This window comes from Mytilus trossulus, chromosome 1 (assembly GCF_036588685.1).
Source record: "Mytilus trossulus isolate FHL-02 chromosome 1, PNRI_Mtr1.1.1.hap1, whole genome shotgun sequence".
Classification (NCBI taxonomy): domain Eukaryota; kingdom Metazoa; phylum Mollusca; class Bivalvia; order Mytilida; family Mytilidae; genus Mytilus; species Mytilus trossulus.
Window position 1 is genome coordinate 110,531,226 of NC_086373.1, and position 25,836 is coordinate 110,557,061.

Sequence of the window (25,836 nt, forward strand, 5' to 3'; positions counted from 1 at the left end):
TGCTGTCACCTGAATAACATTGAAAGATTTTGGTGATCATGTGATCTGTTGTGGTATGTGAATGCTGTCACCTGAATGACATTTAAAGATTTTGGTGATCATGTGATCTGTTGTGATATGTGAAAGCTGTCACCTGAATGACATTAAAAGATTTTGGTGATCATGTGATCTGTTGTGGTATGTGAATGCTGTCACCTGAATGACATTAACATATTTTGGTGATCATGTGATCTGTTGGGGTATGTGAATGCTGTCACCTGATTGACATTAACAGATTTTGGTGATGATGTGATCTTTTGTGGTATGTGAATGCTGTCACCTGAATGACATTAACAGATTTTGGTGATGATGTGATCTGTTGGGGTATGTGAATGCTGTCACCTGAATGACATTGAAAGATTTTGGTGATCATGTGATCTGTTGTGGTATGTGAATGCTGTCACCTGAATAACATTGAAAGATTTTGGTGATCATGTGATCTGTTGTGGTATGTGAATGCTGTCACCTGAATGACATTAACAGATTTTGGTGATGATGTGATCTGTTGTAATATGTGAATGCTGTCACCTGAATGACATTAAAAGATTTTGGTGATCATGTGATCTGTTGTGGTATGTGAATGCTGTCACCTGAATGACATTAACATATTTTGGTGGTCATGTGATCTGTTGGGGTATGTGAATGCTGTCACCTGATTGACATTGAAAGATTTTGGTGATCATGTGATCTGTTGTGATATGTGAATGCTGTCACCTGAATGACATTGAAAGATTTTGGTGATCATGTGATCTGTTGTGGTATGTGAATGCTGTCACCTGAATGACATTGAAAGATTTTGGTGATCATGTGATCTGTTGTGGTATGTGGATGTTGTCACCTGAATAACATTGAAAGATTTTGGTGAACATGTGATCTGTTGTGGTATGTGAATGCTGTCACCTGAATGACATTGAAAGATTTTGGTGATCGTGTGATCTGTTGTGGTATGTGAATGCTGTCACCTAATTGACATTGAAAGATTTTGGTAATCATGTGATCTGTTGTGGTATGTGAATGTTGTCACCTGAATGACATTGAAAGATTTTGGTGATCGTGTGATCTGTTGTGGTATGTGAATGCTGTCACCTGAATGACATTAAAAGATTTTGGTGATCGTGTGATCTGTTGTGATATGTGAATGCTGTCACCTGATTGACATTAAAAGATTTTGGTGATCATGTGATCTGTTGTGATATGTGAATGCTGTCACCTGATTGACATTGAAAGATTTTGGTGATCATGTGATCTGTTGTGATATGTGAATGCTGTCACCTGAATGACATTGATAGATTTTGGTGATCATGTGATCTGTTGTGATATGTGAATGCTGTCACCTGAATGACATTGAAAGATTTTGGTGATCGTAAAATCTGTTGTGGTATGTGAATGCTGTCACCTGAATGACATTGAAAGATTTTGGTGATCGTAAGATCTGTTTTGGTATGTGAATGCTGTCACCTGAATGACATTAAAAGATTTTGGTGATCGTAAGATCTGTTGTGGTATGTGAATGCTGTCACCTGAATGACATTAAAAGATTTTGGTGATCATGTGATCTGTTGTGGTATGTGAATGCTGTCACCTGAATGATATTGAAAGATTTTGGTGATCATGTGATCTGTTGTGGTATGTGAATGCTGTCACCTGAATAACATTGAAAGATTTTGGTGATCGTAAGATCTGTTGTGGTATGTGAATGTTGTCACCTGAACGACATTAAAAGATTTTGGTGATCATGTGATCTGTTGTGATATGTGAATGCTGTCACCTGAATGACATTGAAAGATTTTGGTGATCGTAAGATCTGTTGTGGTATGTGAATGCTGTCACCCGAATGACATTAACATATTTTGGTGATCATGTGATCTGTTGGGGTATGTGAATGCTGTCACCCGAATGACATTGAAAGATTTTGGTAATCATGTGATCTGTTGTGGTATGTGAATGTTGTCACCTGAATGACATTAAAAGATTTTGGTGATCATGTGATCTGTTGTGGTATGTGAATGCTGTCACCTGAATGACATTAAAAGATTTTGGTGATCATGTGATCTGTTGTGGTATGTGAATGCTGTCACCCGAATGACATTAACATATTTTGGTGATCATGTGATCTGTTGGGGTATGTGAATGTTGTCACCTGAATGACATTGAAAGATTTTGGTAATCATGTGATCTGTTGTGGTATGTGAATGCTGTCACCTGAATGACATTAAAAGATTTTGGTGATCGTAAGATCTGTTGTGGTATGTGAATGTCATCTGAATGACATTGAAAGATTTTGGTGATCATGTGATCTTTTGTGGTATGTGAATGCTGTCACCTGAATAACATTGAAAGATTTTGGTGATCGTGTGATCTGTTGTGGTATGTGAATGTTGTCACCTGAATGACATTGAAAGATTTTGGTGATCGTAAGATCTGTTGTGGTATGTGAATGCTGTCACCTGAATGCCATTGAAAGATTTTGGTGATCATGTGATCTGTTGTGGTATGTGAATGCTGTCACCTGAATAACATTGAAAGATTTTGGTGATCATGTGATCTGTTGTGGTATGTGAATGCTGTCACCTGAATGACATTAACAGATTTTGGTGATCATGTGATCTGTTGGGGTATGTTAATGCTGTCACCTGATTGACATTGAAAGATTTTGGTGATCATGTGATCTGTTGTGGTATGTGAATGCTGTCACCTGAATAACATTGAAAGATTTTGGTGATCGTGTGATCTGTTGTGGTATGTGAATGCTGTCACCTGAATGACATTAAAAGATTTTGGTGATCATGTGATCTGTTGTGATATGTGAATGCTGTCACCTGAATGACATTGAAAGATTTTGGTGATCATGTGTTCTGTTGTGGTATGTGAATGCTGTCACCTGAATGACATTGAAAGATTTTGGTGATCATGTGATCTGTTGTGGTATGTGAATGCTGTCACCTGATTGACATTGAAAGATTTTGGTGATCATGTGATCTGTTGGGGTATGTGAATGATGTCACCTGAATGACATTGAAAGATTTTGGTAATCATAAGATCTGTTGTGGTATGTGAATGCTGTCACCTGAATGACATTGAAAGATTTTGGTGATCATGTGATCTGTTATGGTATGTGAATGCTGTCACCTAATTGACATTGAAAGATTTTGGTGATCATGTGATCTGTTGTAGTATTTGAATGCTGTCACCTGAATGACATTAACAGATTTTGGTGAACATGTGACCTGTTGTAATATGTGAATGCTGTCACCTGAATGACATTAACAGATTTTGGTGAACATGTGACCTGTTGTAATATGTGAATGCTGTCACCTGAATGACATTGAAAGATTTTGGTGATCATGTGATCTGTTGGGGTATGTGAATGCTGTCACCTGAATGACATTGAAAGATTTTGGTAATCATGTGATCTGTTGTAATATGTGAATGCTGTCACCTGAATGACATTGAAAGATTTTGGTGATCATGTAATCTGTTGGGGTATGTGAATGCTGTCACCTGAATGACATTAAAAGATTTCGGTGAACATGTGACCTGTTGTAATATGTGAATGCTGTCACCTGAATGACATTGAAAGATTTTGGTGATAGTAAGATCTGTTGTGGTATGTGAATGCTGTCACCTGAATGACATTGAAAGATTTTGGTGATCATGTGATCTGTTGGGGTATGTGAATGCTGTCACCTGATTGATATTGAAAGATTTTGGTGATCATGTGATCTGTTGTGGTATGTGAATGCTGTCACCTGATTGATATTGAAAGATTTTGGTGATCATGTGATCTGTTGTGGTGTGTGAATGCTGTCACCTGAATGACATTGAAAGATTTTGGTGATCATGTCATCTGTTGTGATATGTGAATGCTGTCACCTGATTGATATTGAAAGATTTTGGTGATCATGTGATCTGTTGTGGTATGTGAATGTTGTCACCTGAATGACATTGAAAGATTTTGGTGATCGTAAGATCTGTTGTGGTATGTGAATGCTGTCACCTGAATGACATTAAAAGATTTTGGTGATCATGTGATCTGTTGTGGTATGTGAATGCTGTCACCTGAATGACATTGAAAGATTTCGGTGAACATGTGATCTGTTGTGGTGTGTAAATGCTGTCACATGAATTACATGGAAAGATTTTGGTGATCATGTGATCTGTTGTGGTATGTGGATGTTGTCACCTGAATGACATTAAAAGATTTTGGTGATCATGTGATCTGTTGTGGTATGTGGATGTTGTCACCTGAATGACATTAAAAGATTTTGGTGATCATGTGATATGTTGTGGTATGTGGATGTTGTCACCTGAATGACATTAAAAGATTTTGGTGATCATGTGATCTGTTGTGGTATGTGGATGTTGTCACCTGAATTACATTGAAAGATTTCGGTGAACATGTGATCTGTTGTGGTGTGTGAATGCTGTCACCCGAATGACATTGAAAGATTTTGGTGATCATGTGATCTGTTGGGGTATGTGAATGCTGTCACCTGAATTACATGGAAAGATTTTGGTGATCATGTGATCTGTTGTGGTATGTGAATGTTGTCACCTGAATTACATTGAAAGATTTCGGTGAACATGTGATCTGTTGTGGTATGTGAATGCTGTCACCTGAATAACATTGAAAGATTTTGGTGATCGTAAGATCTGTTGTGATATGTGAATGTTGTCACCTGAATTACATTGAAAGATTTTGGTGATCGTAAGATCTGTTGTGATATGTGAATGTTGTCACCTGAATTACATGGAAAGATTTCGGTGAACATGTGATCTGTTGTGGTATGTGAATGCTGTCACCTGAATGACATTGAAAGATTTCGGTGAACATGTGATCTGTTGTGGTGTGTAAATGCTGTCACATGAATTACATGGAAAGATTTTGGTGATCATGTGATCTGTTGTGGTATGTGGATGTTGTCACCTGAATGACATTGAAAGATTTCGGTGAACATGTGATCTGTTGTGGTGTGTGAATGCTGTCACCTGAATTACATGGAAAGATTTTGGTGATCATGTGATCTGTTGTGGTATGTGAATGTTGTCACCTGAATGACATTGAAAGATTTTGGTGATCGTAAGATCTGTTGTGGTATGTGAATGCTGTCACCTGAATGACATTAAAAGATTTTGGTGATCATGTGATCTGTTGTGGTATGTGAATGCTGTCACCTGAATGACATTAAAAGATTTTGGTGATCATGTGATCTGTTGTGGTATGTGAATGTTGTCACCTGAATGACATTGAAAGATTTTGGTGATCGTAAGATCTGTTGTGGTATGTGAATGCTGTCACCTGAATGACATTAAAAGATTTTGGTGATCATGTGATCTGTTGTGGTATGTGAATGCTGTCACCTGAATGACATTGAAAGATTTCGGTGAACATGTGATCTGTTGTGGTGTGTAAATGCTGTCACATGAATTACATGGAAAGATTTTGGTGATCATGTGATCTGTTGTGGTATGTGGATGTTGTCACCTGAATGACATTAAAAGATTTTGGTGATCATGTGATCTGTTGTGGTATGTGGATGTTGTCACCTGAATGACATTAAAAGATTTTGGTGATCATGTGATCTGTTGTGGTATGTGGATGTTGTCACCTGAATGACATTAAAAGATTTTGGTGATCATGTGATCTGTTGTGGTATGTGGATGTTGTCACCTGAATAACATTGAAAGATTTTGGTGAACATGTGATCTGTTGTGGTATGTGAATGCTGTCACCTGAATGACATTGAAAGATTTTGGTGATCATGTGATCTGTTGGGGTATGTGAATGCTGTCACCTGAATTACATGGAAAGATTTTGGTGATCATGTGATCTGTTGTGGTATGTGAATGTTGTCACCTGAATTACATTGAAAGATTTCGGTGAACATGTGATCTGTTGTGGTATGTGAATGCTGTCACCTGAATAACATTGAAAGATTTTGGTGATCGTAAGATCTGTTGTGATATGTGAATGTTGTCACCTGAATTACATGGAAAGATTTCGGTGAACATGTGATCTGTTGTGGTATGTGAATGCTGTCACCTGAATGACATTGAAAGATTTCGGTGAACATGTGATCTGTTGTGGTGTGTAAATGCTGTCATCTGAATTACATTGAAAGATTTTGGCTTGATGTTTCAAATGGAAGACAAAATATCTTTTTGATATGACGATTTGTCTTGTAGCAGAAACTAATTTGAATATTTTATTATAATTACAATATGACAAATATTATGTTATAGGCAAGAAGTCCAACAGAAATCAACTTTAGTTTAGATACCAATAAGGCACAGAGAGAATTGATAATACAGCTAGAATCTAAAAATAGGTATAATATACTTAATCTAATCTTGAATTTCTAAGTATATGCCACAAAAGAACACATTACCACATCACAATTTTGTCCTTTAGTTTCCTACAACATAAAGGATCTCCCTTTATTCTAGCAAATCATTTGTTACTTTGGGAAAAAACATAGCCATTGACAATATGCATTTAAAATGAATTTGTTGTATATAAAGATTTGTATATTCTCACAAATTTTTATGGTAGATTTGTATGTTGTCAATGTCGATTAAAGTAAAATATATCACAATTTGATAAACAAAAAGTGAACAGACAGATGTTCATCATAAGAGTGCCATTTACTTTATTAGTAAACTATAAAACAGTATGTTAATCAGCTTGAAACAAAATATTTATAAAAATTGAAATTCATGAATTTACAAATACAAATGTTCATAGTAATTACATCCGGTTATATTACTGTAATATTTATACTATATGGATAGTTTGTAAACGGATATATCATGTTAAGGAGGGGTATTTGCGAAAAATACCAGTGGAGAGAATGTTAAATTTCGGGAGCCATAAGGCGAAGGAATTCATTCTAAGGACTGGTATTTTTCGCAAACACCCCTCAAGAACATGATATATCTGTTTAATTACACTGAATGTTAATGTTCAAAAACGCATTGATGATCATGAGGTTACAAGCATCCAGTCCGATAGAGATTTTTTTTTGGTTACCCCAGCGGCGTTAAGAAATGAACGGTTTTCATTTGAACACAGTAAATTGGTGAAAAATACACTGGCTATCGAGCAATCAAAATCCAGGATTCTTACATCAGTTGTAATTAATCTTTCTTTTTTTTTTTTTTTGCAACAAATTATTAATGATATATAAAAAAAGAAGATGTGGTATGATTGCCAATGAGAGTCGGACAGCTATCCACAAAAGACCAAAATGACACAGAAATTAACAACTATAGGTCAACGTACGGCTTTCAACAATATGCAAAGCCCATACATGAGTTCAGTTTATACATTATGACATTGCTGATACGTGTTGGTCAATGTTTTAAAGGCTGGATCAACATATTTGTTAACAGGAAATTTATTAAATGACCACATAATTGATATTCATGTCAACACCTAAGTTCTAACTACTAGGCTGGTGATACCCTTGGGGAAGACAAGTTCACTAGCAGTGGCATCGACCCAGGGGTGTAAATTTAAGTGAACACACATTGCTTTAATATTTCGAATATAAAAAAGATGTGATGTGATTGCTATTGAGACAACTTTCTACAAGAGACAAAATGACAAGGATATTTTAAGCAACTATAGGTCACCGTATGACCTTCTACAATGTATGTAACACATCAACAAAAGACAACCACTGAATTACATGCTCCCAACTTGAGACAGGCACATACATACAGAATGTGGCAGAGTTTAACATGTTAGCAGGATCCCAACCCTCCACCTAACCTAAATTGACAGTGGTGTTACTGTACAACATAAAAAATAAAAAATCATACAAGACTATATCAAAGACAAATCATGACAAAATATATATTGTAGAAGCATTAATTTTCGTGGGGTTAAACTTTCGTGGTTTTGTCTCTCTATAAGATTTCATGGGGATTTAATTTCGTGGTTTCCTTAAATGTAAGTGGTATGATATGAAGGTTAAATTTTTGTGGGGGTTTTAATTTTGTGGATATATTCTTTCCACGAAAGAAACAAAATTAAATCATCCTCGAAAATTATTGCTTTTACAGTAATAGCATATATTGGAAGCAAAAGTTAAGCCTAATAGATCTAATAACCTATTTCTTTGAACAAGACAATGAAGTATGACATCTCAAATTACGCAATAAGTTCAACCTTTGCATATACCTTTGCCTTTTAACACCCACCCTGACAGCTGTGGTGAACATGGCCTTAGCTTTCACTTAAAAAAAAAGCAATTGTACTGCTTTTATAACATTCACTTTAGTTATTGAATCATCATCTTTATAGCGAAAGTAATGTTACAGGATACTGCTCACTTCTTTTATTGCTTTCTAAGAAGTTCCTTTATGAAGTCAGCCTCATATGAATAAAGGAACAAGTAGGTAAGAAGATGGTCGCAGTTTGTTCTCATTGGAATGTGAATAGTTTGTCCACCAAACATAACAAATTAGTTGTCAATCAAGAATCAAGCATCTTGATAATGTCAATTTCAGATAATGTTTTGTTTGAATCAGAGTGATTTTTACAAAGTAGGATTTATATACTTGTATCTACCTTGGTCATTCTTGTTATTAAACAAAAAAATACCAGCTATTTAAAATTCATCTTTTAGTTTTGAATGGGAAATATTTGTGTAAAAGTTTAGAAAAATCAAATGTTTTAAAACTATTCCAAGATTTGAGAGTCTTAGATTGTATGTACATGTAGTCATTTGGAACTTAATTTTCCTTCCTTTCATTACTTATAGTCCATCTGTATTGTTCGCTTGTTAATACTTTAAAACTACCAGAAGATTTATTGTCATGATACAATTTAATTATTTCATCATATAAACATTTCTTTTCTATACTGTTTTCCATCTTGACTACTAAACATGGATATTGGATTTCATTGTTATACCAAAGTCTGCATATATCCTAATAGAAAAATATGTATTTCATTGAACTTTTAAATTCATGGTTCTTCTCTTCTTATGAATCCATAAACATTTGTATCCAATGAATACTAATAAATCCATAATGTATAACAAATTTATAGTTCTATAGAATCCACTTTTCTCTGTATGTTTTATCCGGCAGATAAATTGAATGTTGTCAAGTATGTGCCATTGTAATCACAAATAAAACCTGCAGACTCATTTTGTTTAAGACAAATACACATAGGATCCTCCAGTCCATCCTCTTCACCAATCAGTACTTTACTATTCTGTCCATCTTTTGATATTACTATTATACTATTAGATTCACAGTCTCCTACAATGATGTTACCATAAGTATCTATACAATGTCCTCTTGGTCCTGATAAATCCTGTGTATATTCCCAGATCTGTTGACCTGATTCAGCATAACAGTTTACTGCATTACAGTCACTGTAGATTACTCTGTCATTACAGTAAACAAGGTTCTCCAGGAATGATTCACTCTTAACTTGTATTGACTTCAGTGTATGTCCTTCCAAGTCTATAATACGGATTTCATGACATCTCAAACCTACAGCCAGAGAATTATTGGAGAATGATAAACCATAGCATGCTTTGTCTAATGTGATAACTTTGGTAACTGTTTCATTCTCCATATTGAAGATCTTAATGGCTTCCTCATTAGGATAATTTATGGCTATAGTGTTCTGATTGATCTGTGTAACACTCCAGGCTCCACCAGGTATAGGAAATTGTTTCTGTAGTTTACCATCAGAAGTAAATAGGTTTACTTTACGATGCTCTTCCACTACTATAACTCTTCCATCCATCAGACAAATCATGTCACTGATTGTCGTCTTTATGTTGATCTCCATCTTTGTCTCTATATTCATTGTCATATTGTTTATGTTGGATTGTACTCTTGACTGGACTTGTGCTTTCTTTCTCACACTGAATTCTCTATTCAAGTCTATATTTTTTTTAACAACCATTATTTCTCCCAGGGATTCTAATGATCTTATCTGGCTTTGTATACTTTCTATCTCATCATTTTGTTTGATTTTGATATCAAATTCTTTTGCCCTCTCATCGTTTTCCAGATCTTCGACATATTGTTGACATTGATGTACTTGTTGTTCAATCTGATGTACTTCAAGGAAAGAATGTAGTTTTGAACTATGTGTTGTGACATTATGTAAATGGTCTTGCAATTTCTTTAACCTTTTCTGTTTTCCATCAATTTCAGTAATGAAATCTGAAGCATTTGATTTTTCTTGATTAAAGATGGTTTCTGTTTGTCGGCATAATTTCTTCTCCAGGTCATCTAAATGTTTATTTATTTTCTTTCTATATTTCACAATAGTTTCCTTTATGCTGTTCACTTGTTCTTCTCCTCTTTTGATGTTTCCTGATTTCTTGTTTAAAATTTCATTCAAGATGTCTAAAGTAGAGTTAATATTATTATCTATTTTTGTTGTTGATTGTTCAATTTTGGTGTTGTCTACTACACCTGCTAAACTTTTTATTCCGGTGCATTTTGAATGATTAGTGGAAATACATTCATCACAACACGGCATTAAATGACTAGGACAGTACAAGTTGAGTTGTTGACCATGTTTGTCACATTCTGTTTTGATAGCTTTGACGGAGGGTTTATAGCGTTTGATATCAATAGTTTTATGATCACGTTTTCTTTTGAATTTTTTGTGTTGACCAGAACATGTTGAACACAAGCCTTCATTACAGTTGTAACACCAGATGTCAGCTTTAGTGTTGACTTTTCTTTCTTGACAAGGTCCACATGGTATAACTTTATATGAAGCCATGACCTAAACAAAAATGAAATATAATAATTTGATCTAATGGATAGGGTCCAATGGGTATAGATTTTCTATAATTGGTTTATCTAATAGGTAGGGTCCAATGGGTATAGATTTACTATTAATTTGATCTAATGGGTAGGGTCCAATGGGTATAGATTTACTATTAATTTGATCTAATGGGTAGGGTCCAATGGTATAGATTTACTATTAATTTGATCTAATGGGTAGGGTCCAATGGTATAGATTTACTATTAATTTGATCTAATGGGTAGGGTCCAATGGTATATATTTACTATTAATTTGATCTAATGGGTAGGGTCCAATGGGTATAGATTTACTATTAATTTGATCTAATGGGTAGGGTCCAATGGGTATAGATTTACTATTAATTTGATCTAATGGGTAGGGTTCAATGGGTATAGATTTACTATTAATTTGATCTAATGGGTAGGGTCCAATGGGTATAGATTTACTATTAATTTGATCTAATAGATAGGGTCCAATGGGTATAGATTTACTATTAATTTGATCTAATGGGTAGGGTCCAATGGGTATAGATTTACTATTAATTTGATCTAATGGATAGGGTCCAATGGTATAGATTTACTATTAATTTGATCTAATGGGTAGGGTCCAATGGGCATAGATTTACTATTAATTTGATCTAATGGGTAGGGTCCAATGGGTATAGATTTACTATTAATTTGATCTAATGGGTAGGGTCCAATGGGTATAGATTTACTATTATGATGTTATCTTATTTGTATAAGGTAAGAAGTTATTTGTAAATAGAATTGATGTTAAGTATGAAATTGACTAGTTATTTCACTTTTATGCTTTAGCAATGAGATATGCATTTAAGAATAGGGGGGAAAAAGGCTGAAAATGCACTAAATATTATATCACTTGTCGAAATTCGTACACATACTATATGTTCTTTATGTATCTACATTAAGTATGAATAATCTCATTTGTTAATTAAGACATCAAATTGTTCTAAAATGTTCTCCATAGTTTTCAACTGGTTTCACTGTTTGACCAATATTCATAGATATGGTTACTTGACAGTGCTAGGACTATTAGGGACATATTATTAGATCCTGAGGGTCATTATATAGTACAACTTTGGTACTTCTAAAAAAGGATAGTGTGAGTAACAATTTAGAAACACCTTAAAAATTCTCATTTATATATCAATTTAACTCAGTATTTCTGCCAATCTGATATGATAAACATATACTGTGTTCATACATTGCTTGTTACAATGATCTTACAATAATCCATTCTACTTTCTGTTTTAAAAACCTTTCAGGGTTGAAAGATAGTGTTGTAATGATTAAATAAACTCATCATAGATACCAGGATCGAAATTTTATATTTACGCCAAATATTTACTTTCAAACATTTGAAGGAAGAAATTTCATTGGCTGATTTGATAATTAAGATAACAGAAAATAGTGTATCCAAATCCCATATTTGATGAAAAAAAATGTTATGGTTAAGCAGATGACATAAAACATATTCTGTAGTCAGATTTTCCCCATACCTTAGAGTAAAATATTTGAAATAAAATATTATGATTAAAAGCGTTGAAAAACTAATATATACCTACTGTGTTAAGGTAGGTAATTTATTATACTATATAAACGTAAAAATGAAATCCTATAAACACAGGTCCTGTGACATTGTCTAACTAATACAAATAAGTTGTATAACTATAAAATACCTCTTGATGAATAGAAAAGTCCTTTCAGTTGTTTAAATTAAAATTTATAGTCATTTCCTTCGCTGTTTCTCAAAAAATGATCCTACACTTAGGAAGTTAATAAGGACACGTTTATACCTGATTCAGGTGATCTATAAACATTTAAATGACGTATATTGTATTTACAATGAAATATGATATATTAATAATAAATGGGCCAAAGATGAATTAAATCATTTTATCAGATCTATTTATAATAGTTAGTTGTGAAATATTTCTTGTTAAATTTCAATTTGTATAAGAGGTAAAAAGCTATATCAGAGACAATTACCTATGAATTACAAAGATGAAATAAATAAATGTCAAAACGATTATTTAGAGCATTTAGTTTTGATAAAGCAGGAAAAGTGGCATTATTTCAAATTGTCAAGACGCAGTAACTTTCACAAGATGCTTTTTTTGTTAATTTTCGATTTATGGTTATCAAATGTGAAATCTTAAATTACAAATGTTTGTCATATTTAATAATTTCAAAAACATTAAATATTGCTGCATCAAAATACCTATCTTACTGGTGATTAATTTAGTTTGTTTAGTTGTGAACCTGTTACAAATGTATATGATATGTGATATTTATCCAATAACAAAAAGTGGTATTGAATATTATTTCAAGATGAAAAGTTGGTGTAGTATTTGTTCTTGATGGATACCATTATAGCAAATATTTTTCAAATAAAATGGACAGAAAGAGCTTTGATGGAGGTTTCAACATTCTTCCTCTTTATTATGACAATTCAAAGGGCAGATAAACAAAGTAAACAATCTTGAAACCTTATTAAAAAAACACTTCACCAGTAAAATTATAAGTAAGTCTGTCAGTAAGACATGAACATTACACTATATAAACTGAAGATCAATTTAAATAATTTGAATCGTAAGACTGATTTTTATGAAAAGAGTTACTGAAGCTTAACACACTAACCTTATTATTTTCCTGTCCTATAACATTGTCAAACTAAAATTATACAAATCTTTTCAATGAAACACGTTAATTAAACTAAAAGTCTGTATTATATTTGGCTTATTACATTTATAACCTTACTTTTTTAGATCACCTGGCCTAAAAGGCCAAGTGAGCTTTTCTCATCACTTGGCGTCCGTTGTCCGTCGTCGTCCATTGTTGTTAACTTTTACCAAAATCTTCTCCTCTGAAACTACTGGGCTAAATTTAACCAAATATGGCCACAATCATCATAGGGGTATTTAGTTTTATAAAATGTGTCCTGTGACCTGGCCAACCAACCAAGATGGCCATTATGGCTAAAAATAGAACATAGGGGTAAAATGTAGATTTTGTCTTATAACTCTGAAACCAAAGCATTTAGAGTAAATCTGAGAAGGGGTAATATTGTTAATCAAGTGAAGATCTATCTGCTCTTAAATTTTCAGATTAAACGGGCAACCGGTTGTTGGGTTGCTGCCCCTGAATTGGTAATTTTAAAGACATTTTGTTGTTTTAGGTTATTATCTTGAATCCTATTATAGAGAGAGATAAACTGTAAACAGCAATAATGTTCAGCAAAGTAAGATCTACAAATAAGTGAACATGACCAAAATTGTCTAATGACCCCTTAAGGAGTTATTGCCCTTTATATTCAATTTAATAACAATTTTCATTAATTTGGTAAATTTTTGTAAATTTTTACCAAATAATTTCCTCTGTTACTAATGGGCAAAGTTCATTGATGATATAATTGTAAGTAGCAAGAACGTTCAGTAAAGTAAGAACTTCAAACACATCACCATCATGAATCCATCTGTGTCCTTTGTTTAAAATGCACATAGACCAAGGTGAGCAACACAGGCTCTTTAGAGTCTCTAGTTTTTAGTTCTATCATTTTCCAGATAAAATAACATTGTAAACATCAATTTAAATGATTGCCAATGAGACAACTATCAACCAAAGTTCAAAGGGAGAAGTGATCAGTTCTTACAATGTTAAACTATTGTATACCTAATGTATTTCAATATTGAAGAAATATCTTCTTATTTTCTCTCTTTTCAATTTTATGCTTGAAGATTAATGCCTGCAAATATTTTTGGGATTTAAAAGTAATGCCAAACATCAGTAAGCCAATAGAACTGACAGGCAGTGCCTTGGACATTCATTTATTATTACATGAATGTCATTTAATCTTTTACATGATTTAATATTGATATTTGCATTTTGATATCAAAATAGCATACAGGCAATATCTCTGTTGTAAGATAAGATTTGTTTAATGTTATTAGATACAAATTGAGGATTTAATTTTAGAAAGCCCTGTTAATTATATTTCAAGTCTTTTTATAAACATTTGGTGCATTTTAGAATTGTAACAAAAGAGTTTTAAATATTGATGGTTGAGTGTTAACCAAATCAATATAGTTAAATGGATAGAACATGGTTTACATTTGTTTAACCAGTTTGATATTAATATGACAAGAACATCATAGTAAATGTTATCTATTGTTGAAAGTAAACATTTCTATAATTGTAACTGTGTTATTGTTGTCAAAATATTATACATTAAAGGAAGTCAAAGAATTATTGATCATTTTCTATCTGGGTATAATTATCTGCATGGTAAAGTCTCAGCTAAAGTTTTAGCCATTTCTAAATTATTTTATTTTTTTATAGAGAAATAATGAGAGAAATACAACGATTACGTGCTGAGCAGGAAGCCCACGCTAAGAGTACAGCTGACGCACAGTACAATCCAACATTATTAGCCGAATTACGTCTTCTAAGGCAGCGAAAAGATGAATTGGAATCCCGTATGCAGACACTACAGGAAAGTCGCAAAGAATTGATGGTCCAATTAGAGGGCCTAATGAAACTGCTGAAGGTAACATTGTAATAATATGATTGCTGCATTGTTAAATAGCAACAGTTTTCATTTAACAATTATAGGATATCTCCATTGTTAATTAGCAACAGTTTCATAGATATAGGAAGATGTGGTGTGAGTGCCAATGAGACAACTCTCCATCCAAATAACAATTTAAAAATTAAACCATTATAGGTTAAAGTACGGCCTTCAACACGGAGCCTTGGCTCACACCGAACAACAAGCTATAAAGGGCCCCAAAATTACTAGTGTAAAACCATTCAAACGGAATGTTTACTAAACAGATTGTCATATCATTGTAAGATTTGACGAAGACAGTGCAAAATAAAAGGCACAGAAGTTCAAGTTTTATTTACAAATTTTGAAAGTTTTATTTCTGTTTACTTTGAATAAGAGGAATCTGCTTTAAGAATATTTCAACTATAGCCTCCATCTCAAGGTTGACCATTTTTTTTCTGTTTTTTTTTTGGCAGAGTCAGGATTCGGGCTATACTTGAGATAATGGTTCACTATTTGGATGGAGTGTTGTCCCATTGGCACTCACATGTATAGATATAGGAAGATGTGGTGTGAGTGCCAATGAGACAACTTTTAAAATAACAATTTAGAAAAAAAAACACCATTAAAGGTCAATGTTTGGCCTTCAACACAGAGCCTTGGCTCACACCGAACAACAAGCTATAAAGGGCCCCAAAATTACTAGTGTAAAACCATTCAAACGGGAAAACCAACAGTCTAATCTATATATAAAAAAACGAGAAATCTATTTACATATATAATTACATATTCAAGCTCAACAATTCTGTCCAGTTCTATTTTGGGGTCATATAAGTCTGTCCTTTTAACTAAATAAACAGACATCTGGACCAAAAAATTTACAGAATCTGCAGTAATTGAAATATTCCACGTATGGATTTGAGGTGTATGATCATTGCTAAATTCTCACATCTTATCAACCTTTGAGAATGCTTATTTAGAAGATCGTAATATGCATATAACATCTATTTGTCAAACAGGAAAAAGAATGTTTTAATAGATATAGGAAGATGTGGTATGAGTGCCAATGAGACCACTCTCCACCCAAATAATAATTTGAAAAAGTAAACCATTATAGGTCAATAAACAGCCTTCAACACTGAGCCTTGGCTCACACCGAACAACAGGCTATAAAGGGCCAAAAAATTACTAATGTAAAACAATTCAAACGGGAAAACCAACTGTCTAATCTATATAAAAAAAACAGGAAACGAAAACACGTATAAATCACATAAACAAACGCCACCTATTGTACATCAGATTCTGACTTAGGACAGGTGCAAACATTGCTAAAAACATTGCTAAAATCTGAATGTAAAGATTCTTTGTAAAACATATTCAAGTGGGCAACCATTTACCAATTAGACAAAATATTAAGACCATTCCCCATATTCTTTTGAAACAAAGGCCATATCATATGTCAAATTTATCTAAACTTTTCATATTGTATTTTTTAAAATGGCTGTAAGTGGTTGTTGTCAGCTATTTATTGAGATGTTGATTACCTGTTTGTTTTTAACAAAAACATAGATGATCTTAATTTTCATCTTTTTTATCATAAATATTTAATTTTTGATTCCAGACCAATCCTACCTCTCCACGATCAACGCTGAATGGCAGTACACGATCTCATGTCAGCCAATCACAGTCGTTTGCTGGACCAATCACAATCAGATCACAATCAATGTCAGATTGCCCAGGGAACGTTCCAACATCTCCTGGAATGGAATCTTCCACTTTGTCAGGAGTTGGTGGTGAAGTACAGGAAGCCTTCAGTCAGCCGTCGTCTGCTGGTAATGTCCGTCTACTGAGGAATGATCTCCTTTGTGCTGCAGATTCTGTGACAAGTGCCATGTCATCTCTTGTCAAGGAACTTAATTCTGGTATTTTTGCTTAGTCATGATTTCATTATGTTAGAAATAAAGTCAACCAATTCAAACATTGAAAAAAAAAAGAGGATACTTTGCGCAACAGAACTTATAGGTTCAAATGCAAATGTATAGAAACAAAAACACATAAGCATTTGAAACAACATAAATGTTTTATAGTTAACAGAAAGATTTACTTTTACCTATAGACACCATCAAGATTTGTGAGTCTGCCTCAAATTCTATTTATATTCCACAATAAGGTTTCTTACATAGTCTTTAAAAAATTCTGATTTTCACATAAAAAAAAACGTTACAAATATATAAACTAGATCTTTAAATCTAGAGGAATAATTGACAGATTTTTTGTCTTTACAGAACAGAGTTGTAGTGATGATGATGATGACAATGGCGAGGCTGAAGGTTGGTATTAATTCATGGATTCTTAGAGGTCTTATTGGCCAAAGGTCATATTAACGCTGTAGTAAACTTAATAAAATGTTTACATATACAAACACCAAATGCAAAATGACAAGTTTTCTTCTGGACAATACATGGTCTCTAGTTATGGAGAAGAGGTCTTACTATCTGAATACACCTTATTGCTATTTGGAAATATGTGCCGATTGAAATGTTGACGTCATACAACAATCATTTTTCCATTGTGAATTCCGATATATATATATTGTGACGTCAAAAAATTTCGGGAACCTTTGTGATGTCCAGTAAAGGCAGACAAATACTGTAGCAATAAGTTATATTATAACTAAATGTGTCTTTTATCCTCATCTTTTTGACAGTATATTTTTGTTAGAACAATCCCTGACATACACATTTAGTTTTTTCAGTCCTGAATTTGCAAATTTAGTTACAATTTTATTTAGGACTTTAAATATCATTTTGAAATGTTATTTCCCAATAATAAAATGAAGTCTTTTCTTAACTACTTTCTACTAATTTCTACAAGAATAATGTCTAATTAGGAGGTATGACTCTAATTGAGAAACTCCTGCTAGTGATGATTGTTTAAATCCTGTCATCATGGTAGTTAATATCTGTTCTTTTCATCGTGACTTTCTATGAAAACCTTGATAGGGTTCATCTTGATGTGTTGGAGTAACATTTATAAGTAAATAATGAAAGAAATCAGATTGTTCTTAGAAATGCTAAACATTGAAGCAAATGAATTGTTTCAATAGGGACATTAGGATTTGGCCTTTATTTTTTCTGGAGCTGAAGATTTATATATTTTGGGACATTGAATTTAATTAGGATTCAAGAAAGAATGTGTTTCTTTTACTGGGAATGATAACTATTAAACAAAACAAAAACCTAACACAAAGCCAAGTAATCTGTACACTATTTTATGAATCAGATATTTCCCCATGTACAGTTGTCTACCGCAAACTCATTATTTCTATGATGTCAATTCAAATGGCATGACAATTGACTGGCACAAAATTAGGGATCTTTCTTAATATTTTGGAAAGTTTAATCAATTTTAGCATTGTCCTATTATATTTCCCCCCTTCAAGTTTGGAATAATTGAAATCCCTTCAAATTTTTTAATAGTACAGAGTTCTTTTTTATTCAATATGCTGTTTTAATTTCATGGGTTTTTCCTTAGAGAAATGTGAGCTCGACAACTAATACAATGATGTTTTCTATGTTTGCAATTAGATGCATGTTTGTTTATTTTTTGATGAAATGGAATTTTTGATTTAATATCAGTAATGTTTCTACTATTATAGAATATTTGACATTTCTGTATAATAAAGTCAGCACAAAGTTATTGATAGAAAAGGATAAATCATTAAACTTTTACCACATGGTATTACTCATTATACTGGTACCTAATGGTATAAGATTACTCATTATACTGGTACCTGATGGTATAAGATTACTCATTATACTGGTACCTGATGGTATAAGATTACTCATTATACTGGTACCTGATGGTATAAGATTACTCATTATACTGGTACCTGGTGGTATAAGATTACTCATTAGCTAATTTTGGCCCTTGAATTTGCAAAACAAAAAAGACTTGTTTCAATTTGTATCAGTCATTACACAAAACAGTAAGCTGACATTTGATATTGGATTAAAAAAGCAAAAAAATTATTTAATGACTAAGCACTCTATAACTGGAAAATGAAGTTAACATTTAATTTGACATTCAATACAATAATTTACTAAACCAAAGAAACTATCATTTTAGCATTAATTTTTTCTTCAATTGATTTGGGCTATGAAATTAATGAAATAAGTTAATAATTCATAGAAAAATAAAATAATAGAATTTATATTCAAATTGAATTGTTTAGTTGATATGTTGGGAGTTAACCAATCTACATAAAATTTGACTGGTTAAAATGTCATGTCTCCATGGAGATGAGACTGATGAGTTTGTTTCTTTTTAAAGCTGATTTCAAACGAAAAACTTGTTTTGGGGTTATAGGTTATTTTTTGGTTGTTTTTCTATAATTTCCTGTTTTTCCATCCATCACTTCATTAATTTAGACAACAAAAAGCAAGACAACAGTAACATAGGAAATTTCTGTATCAACAACACATATAATTTTTCAAGAAAAATTATATGTAATAAAAATGAGAAATTTGAGGATTTTGAGACAAAGCTAGATTTTATTTCCTTTCTATACATTTTTAACCTATTTTAAAAGAAGTGAATCAGTTATATTTTAGATGTTCAAAGAGTTGAACGATTATTTCTTATATTTTCAATAGAAGCTTGACAAATCCAAAATTGCAGACAAAATTTTAGCTAAATCTGTGACATAGCACTTTTACTGTAACTTGACCTTAAGAAACTGACAAAACTAGGGTTTTAAAAGATTGAATTTATTCATCCTTAAACATACAGCTTAACATGACTTTGGTGCTATCCTGTAAAATAATATATTTCTTATGCTTTATTTATTTAAAGTCCTAGTTATAATGGAACTTTTAATTTTATTCTAAAAGATGATGTTATATTCTTTTTGAAGACTTGATATTTTCATAAATCATCCTGGAAATACCTGAAATAGTTGCCACTGCTCATTTAACAAGTTGAAATAGTTTCATCGTTACAATTGTAGTTACAGAAGAAATATGCATAAAAAAGCAGCTAAAAGTTATATTAAAAGGGAGACAACTCTTGTTATATTTTTAGGTTTTCATGCAAAATTATTGTTCGGTGTAATTCACTAAACATTTTGAGTCTTTTTTTTTAAAATGCAGCAATGTATGCCATATATTATGAAAAAGATTATTAAATCTAGTAGTGTAATATTTGTCTCACAAATGATTACGTTATAGTCATTGTTTAGGATGTCAATTTTTACCTGACAAACTTATTTTATTTTATTTTCTAGCTAACATAGAGATGGCCGGTGTCATATGGTATTTTGAACCCCCTAAAAATTGAACACGGGGTCAAAATACAATGCGGTAAAATGACCCCGGGGTCATTATACCGCATGGTATTTTGACCCCGGGGTCATTTTTCACGTATGGTATTTTGACCCCCTGCGGTATATTGAACCCCCTACCATAGACATTCAATTTAAAAAATTCCAGCTATTCTTAATCCTTAACATAGTAATAATACTCCAATCAGTCGGAAAGCTGACCCCGGTTTGACCCCATTTCTTAAAGCAACAGTGGACGTCATGTGATTACCATATATGGGCATATTTTTACCAAAAAAAGTTAAGCCCGTTTTTTGGAATTTGTAGTACTTTGCATGAATTAAAACTAATTTCCTTTAAAGTGAACATTCTTGAGTATATAAGAAATACATGAATCAACTCATTTATGGATTACACTAATTTTTTCCTCTCAAATGTGTCTTCAAAGTTAAGGTGTTGACGAAAAAAATTGGTCACAGAAAATTAAAATCGTAATTTTCTTTCTTAACTTCTCAGGAAGCTATGCTGAATTTAAATTATGTTATGTAACATAACTTGGACTATGATATGTCAAATTTGTGCCAGTTGATATGCTAAGATACGCAAATGTGCCAGTTAGATGTGTCGATATTTCTGACGAAGCAGGGCCGACGGTAATTCACGAGTTACGTCCCTTTGTTTGACACTATCATGAACAAACTATTGTTATATCAAGCACCATATGCTGTTATTTACATGTGGATATTATTAAAATGATCTTATTAAATATATTTTGATACTGTAAAAAAAAAATAGAACTCAGTCCCAGTGAAATAGGTCCTATGTGTCCCTATGTGGTCTAGGTGCCATACTAATTTTATACTATACATTTTAAAATATTCCAAGGGTTAATTTAATTTTCATGTTTAGGTAAGTATTTTTACTGCTGTAACCAAATTATTTCTACACAGAAATAAATTTCTACTCAATTGATACAAGGAGTAGTCAAAATATTCATGAATAATGGATCTGGCAAGACAGGATTAAGATGATATAAAACAGGAGTTCCTTTTCATTAGGCTACTGATACCTGGTCCTACCTTTTTCATTTAAACTTAAAATAGATCATATTAAGTGAAAGTATTCTGAATGTAAAATCTTCATTATTTTAGATAAAAGGAAAATTAGTTTGCAATTTTTGTATGAACAAACTAAATATAACAATAAATGTTGTCTCATTGATTTCATGCAAGTTATAGTTCTAATGAATGGACTCAAATTATAAAAATAACACACTAAACCAATAAATAAATGATGCTTTTCATAAACTTGAAAATAAATTAGACAAAATTGACTCAGTAATATTTTTCTTTATCTTTTTGAAAAAAATAATAACATTAAAAAAAACTATGCATTTTTATATTTTACATAAAATATAAAAAAAAGATGTGGTATGATTGCCAATGAGACAACTATCCACAAAAGACCAAAGTATTTCAGAGCAGTTTCTGAGGGGGCTAAGTCAACAATTATGTTTTAGATCATAAATCAAAATTAAGTCACACTTCATGTCACTGTCAGTATGATAATGCTTTGAATAAGATTGATTAAAATGATACTCTGAATGTGATTGTTTTAAGGCAGCAACCATGGAGGGGGGAACTATGGATCCCCCCCCCCCAGATAAGTTGAAAACAATTCTTCTCTTTCAATTTTAGCATTTCATTTAATAGCAGCTGAGAGTAAAACAAACATTTGTTTTCTCAGGGTCAAAAACAAATTATTTTTTATCCAAAATTGGAAACAAATTTTTTTTCAAAACAATCAATAGCCACCAACCCCTCCCCCCACCAGACACTCAAATGATTAATGGCTGAATAAGTTCAAATTCAGGACAATACTTATTCATTTACTTTTGGCAGTTTTGCAGGATTCCTTTATCACAATTTTTTTTTTTATTATAAACAACGAATGAGTTTTATGTAAGTCATCTAAAGCAGTTAAGGTTGTGCAAAGACAGTATAAGATTTCCTTACCTTGTTTTTAGTTAAGTCGTACATTTCATTGACTTAAAGAGAATAATTAATCCAGTCAAATATTCACAGCTGATCTCGCCATTACTTTTTCAAACAAACAGGTGTGTACTTTAGTCTTTGACTGTGTTCAGATGCAAGCTAGGTGACATCGATGTGTAAGACCGAAAAACTACAATGTCAAAAAATGTCTTTCTTTTGGAATTTATTTCAAACGGGGTTTCCAAAGGGGTGTCAGATAGAACGTTATACTTGATGCTTTTTTGAAATTTTGAGATACGTCTTATATTAATAGACCACTTTCGAGTTCATCCGTCACGGTCAAAAACTCGTCAATTATACACGCCTTTATGACGTCATTTACCAGATAGAGGGGCTCGCCTGTATCCCTGCACTATTTACGTTCATCAAGCGTCTTAGTGATCGTCTTTGTGCAGGATAAACTAGAAATAATGGTTGCTCTGTAGGTACTTACTGAAAATTCCCTAATGACAGCAGTGTTGATTGTCAATTTTGAGAATTCAATTTGCCGAATAATTCGTACAATATAGAATTATAGTTTTCCAACCACTCGCTCAACATTGGAAGGAAGTGACGACGCCCCTAAACGCACAAATGACGATGATAAAGGCGCGTATAATTGACGAGTTTTTTCCGGTGACGGATGAACTCGAAAGTGGTCTAAAGTTTGTACATGTAGTCTTTGTTTATCTGTGACAAATAGAAGAAAATAATTTTAAACGACGATCAACAGCACCACGGGATTGTTAAAAGACGGCCAATAAGGAATTTGACATGTTTGAGAAATTGTTTTCCTTTTGATAATAAAATCAATGCTTAACAAATCGAAATAAATCTATTTCAGACCCCATTGGCAAGTAGGAAACTGAAAAAAGATAAACTTCCAAATTGGCGCCATAAAAATATTCCGCGAAATTAACGCAATTTCAGAATGGCGGGTTTTAATATCAGTCCCATTGTTGTCTTAAGAAAGTAGCAACAACGGTCGATTCTAAGGGCTTGCTTTCCGACTGAATAAGTAGTTTGTATGCATTTAACATGCTTGAAAAGATATTTTGAAGAAAAAAAAATTCCATGGTATTTTGGTCCCCCCCCCCTAAAGTCCATGGGATATTGAACCCCCTACTATAGACCTTGAATTTCAAAAACCCAAGCTATTCTAACTCCTTAACATAATTATAATACTTCAATAAGTAGTTTGTATGTATTTAACAAACTGGCAAAGATATTTGGAAAATTTTACTTAGCCATGGTATTTTGACCCCCTGCGGTATATTGAACCCCCTCCCCTACCATAGACCGTCAATTTCAAAAATTCTAGCTATTCTAACTCCATAACATAGTTGTTATACTCCAATTTGTAGTTTCAATGCATTTTTAAAATATGCTTAAAAAATATTTTGAAGAAAAAAAAAATTCCATTGTATTTTGACCCCCTCCCCCTTCCATGGTATATTGAACCCTCTCCTATAGACCTTGAATTTTAAAAATCCAAGTTTTTCTAACTCTTTAACCTAGTTTTAATACTCCAATGCGTAGTTTTATTTGTATTTAACATGCTGGAAAAGATATTTTGAAAATTTTACTTGGCCATGTTATTGTACCCTCAGATTGTACCATGGTATATTGAACCCCCTACTATACATCTAAAGACCTTTCATGTTAAAATATCTTGCTACTGTAACTCCTTAACTTATTTATTATGCTCCAGTTAGTTGTTTGTATTTATTTTATTAGTTTGAAAAGATGTTTTGAAAATTTTACTTTTTAAAATCAAGTGAGCCATGGTAATTTGACCCCCTCCCCCTTTTTTACCATGGAGAATTAAAACTTAAAAGTCTACCATTCTATATAAATATTTTAAATTTCAAAGAATTATAGTGTCCAAGCTACATGGTCTAGTTTTAATGCTTTAAGAAGTTTTTTGAATGAAATTTTGTTGGTTAAGACTTCAGAGCACTTGTACCAAGCAAATATTTTTCTTTTAACCAATCATTGAAAATTGACCTCCCCTTCTTGTATAAATGATTTTTAATATTTGATTAGCTTTTATATAATGTTAAATGTTTTATTAATCATCTAAAATGAAAAAAACCCAGGGGGGTTCAATTTACCATGGGGGTTAAATTTTCCATACAGGGGGGGTTCAATTTACCAAGGGGGGGGGGGGGGGGGGTTCAATTTACCATAGTGGTATTTTGACCCCGGGGTCATTTTACCATGGGGTTCAAAATACCATATGACACCGGTTCTTATGTGACAAACTTATTTTATTTTCTAGCTAAAGTAGAGATGGCCGATGCTTATGTGACAAACTTATTTTATTTTCTAACTAACGTAGAGATGGCTGATGCTTACGTGACAAACTTATTTTATTTTCTAGCTAACGTAGAGATGGCCGATGCTTATGTGACATCCTTTTTTTATTTTCTAGCTAACGTAGAGATGGCTGATGATTATGTGACAAACTTTTTTTATTTTCTAGCTAATGTAGAAATGGCTGATGCCTATGTGACGAAGACCCAGGAAGATATGGATAGCTGGCAACAGGAGGTATTAAAACGTCTTGATCAGGAACAAGATTTTATAGCACAACTGAGAAAACGACGTCAACATAGTAATAGCAGCAGTATTATTCAAAGTGATAATGAAAATGACAAGTAAGGACCTATTTCACTATTTGATATTCATGGTTGACAAAGATATCAAAATTTCTAATCTCAAGTATAAGAAAATTCATAGAGGGAGATTTGTTATAGAGCCTATTTCACATTTATATGGTCCCGTCAATTATTCAGAGGAAGGCCTATTTCTGCCTTCTTTGGGAATAAGCTTTGACTTTTAACTTGCCTCACAATCCACTCAGTGAATCATCTCTCCATCAATATTCTCTAAATTCATATTATCATATTTTGCTTATTGCTGTTCAAATGTTAATGTTTTGTATGCTCCCGCTATAACAGAGGAGGCATCAGCTTTTACATTTGTCCGTCAGTTCTTATGTCTCAAAGCTGGTTTCTGTTCTCTAACTTTAGTTTGCCTCAACCAAATGTTAAAACACTTATACACATATACTTATAAAATTTTTA

The 25,836-nt window shown here is 32.7% G+C and overlaps 2 protein-coding genes across 5 annotated transcripts in view; one reads left to right on the forward strand and one right to left on the reverse strand.

Moving 5' to 3' along the window:
• Positions 1–25,836, forward strand: part of LOC134697508 (dystrobrevin beta-like) — a 106,173-nt gene that overhangs the window by 78,811 nt on the left and 1,526 nt on the right. For all 4 annotated transcript variants that reach the window (XM_063559813.1, XM_063559806.1, XM_063559790.1 and 1 more), the window contains exons 12-16: positions 6,283–6,368; positions 15,187–15,394; positions 17,016–17,316; positions 17,680–17,724; positions 25,233–25,407. In XM_063559813.1, the coding sequence (XP_063415883.1) occupies positions 6,283–6,368; positions 15,187–15,394; positions 17,016–17,316; positions 17,680–17,724; positions 25,233–25,407 (815 nt within the window). The remainder of the gene's footprint in view (positions 1–6,282; positions 6,369–15,186; positions 15,395–17,015; positions 17,317–17,679; positions 17,725–25,232; positions 25,408–25,836) is intronic.
• On the reverse strand, positions 7,696–12,634 carry LOC134697549 (uncharacterized). Its single transcript, XM_063559833.1, has 2 exons — positions 12,528–12,634; positions 7,696–10,807 (listed from the first exon to the last, which is right to left on the reverse strand). Exon 2 carries the CDS (start codon positions 10,802–10,804, stop codon positions 9,128–9,130), a length of 1,677 nt encoding a protein of 558 aa, XP_063415903.1. The 5' UTR covers positions 10,805–10,807; positions 12,528–12,634; the 3' UTR covers positions 7,696–9,127.

Excerpts from the sequence above, each read along its gene's own strand:
- LOC134697549 (XM_063559833.1), bottom strand. The coding sequence starts at position 10,804 with ATGGCTTCATATAAAGTTATACCATGTGGACCTTGTCAAGAAAGAAAA.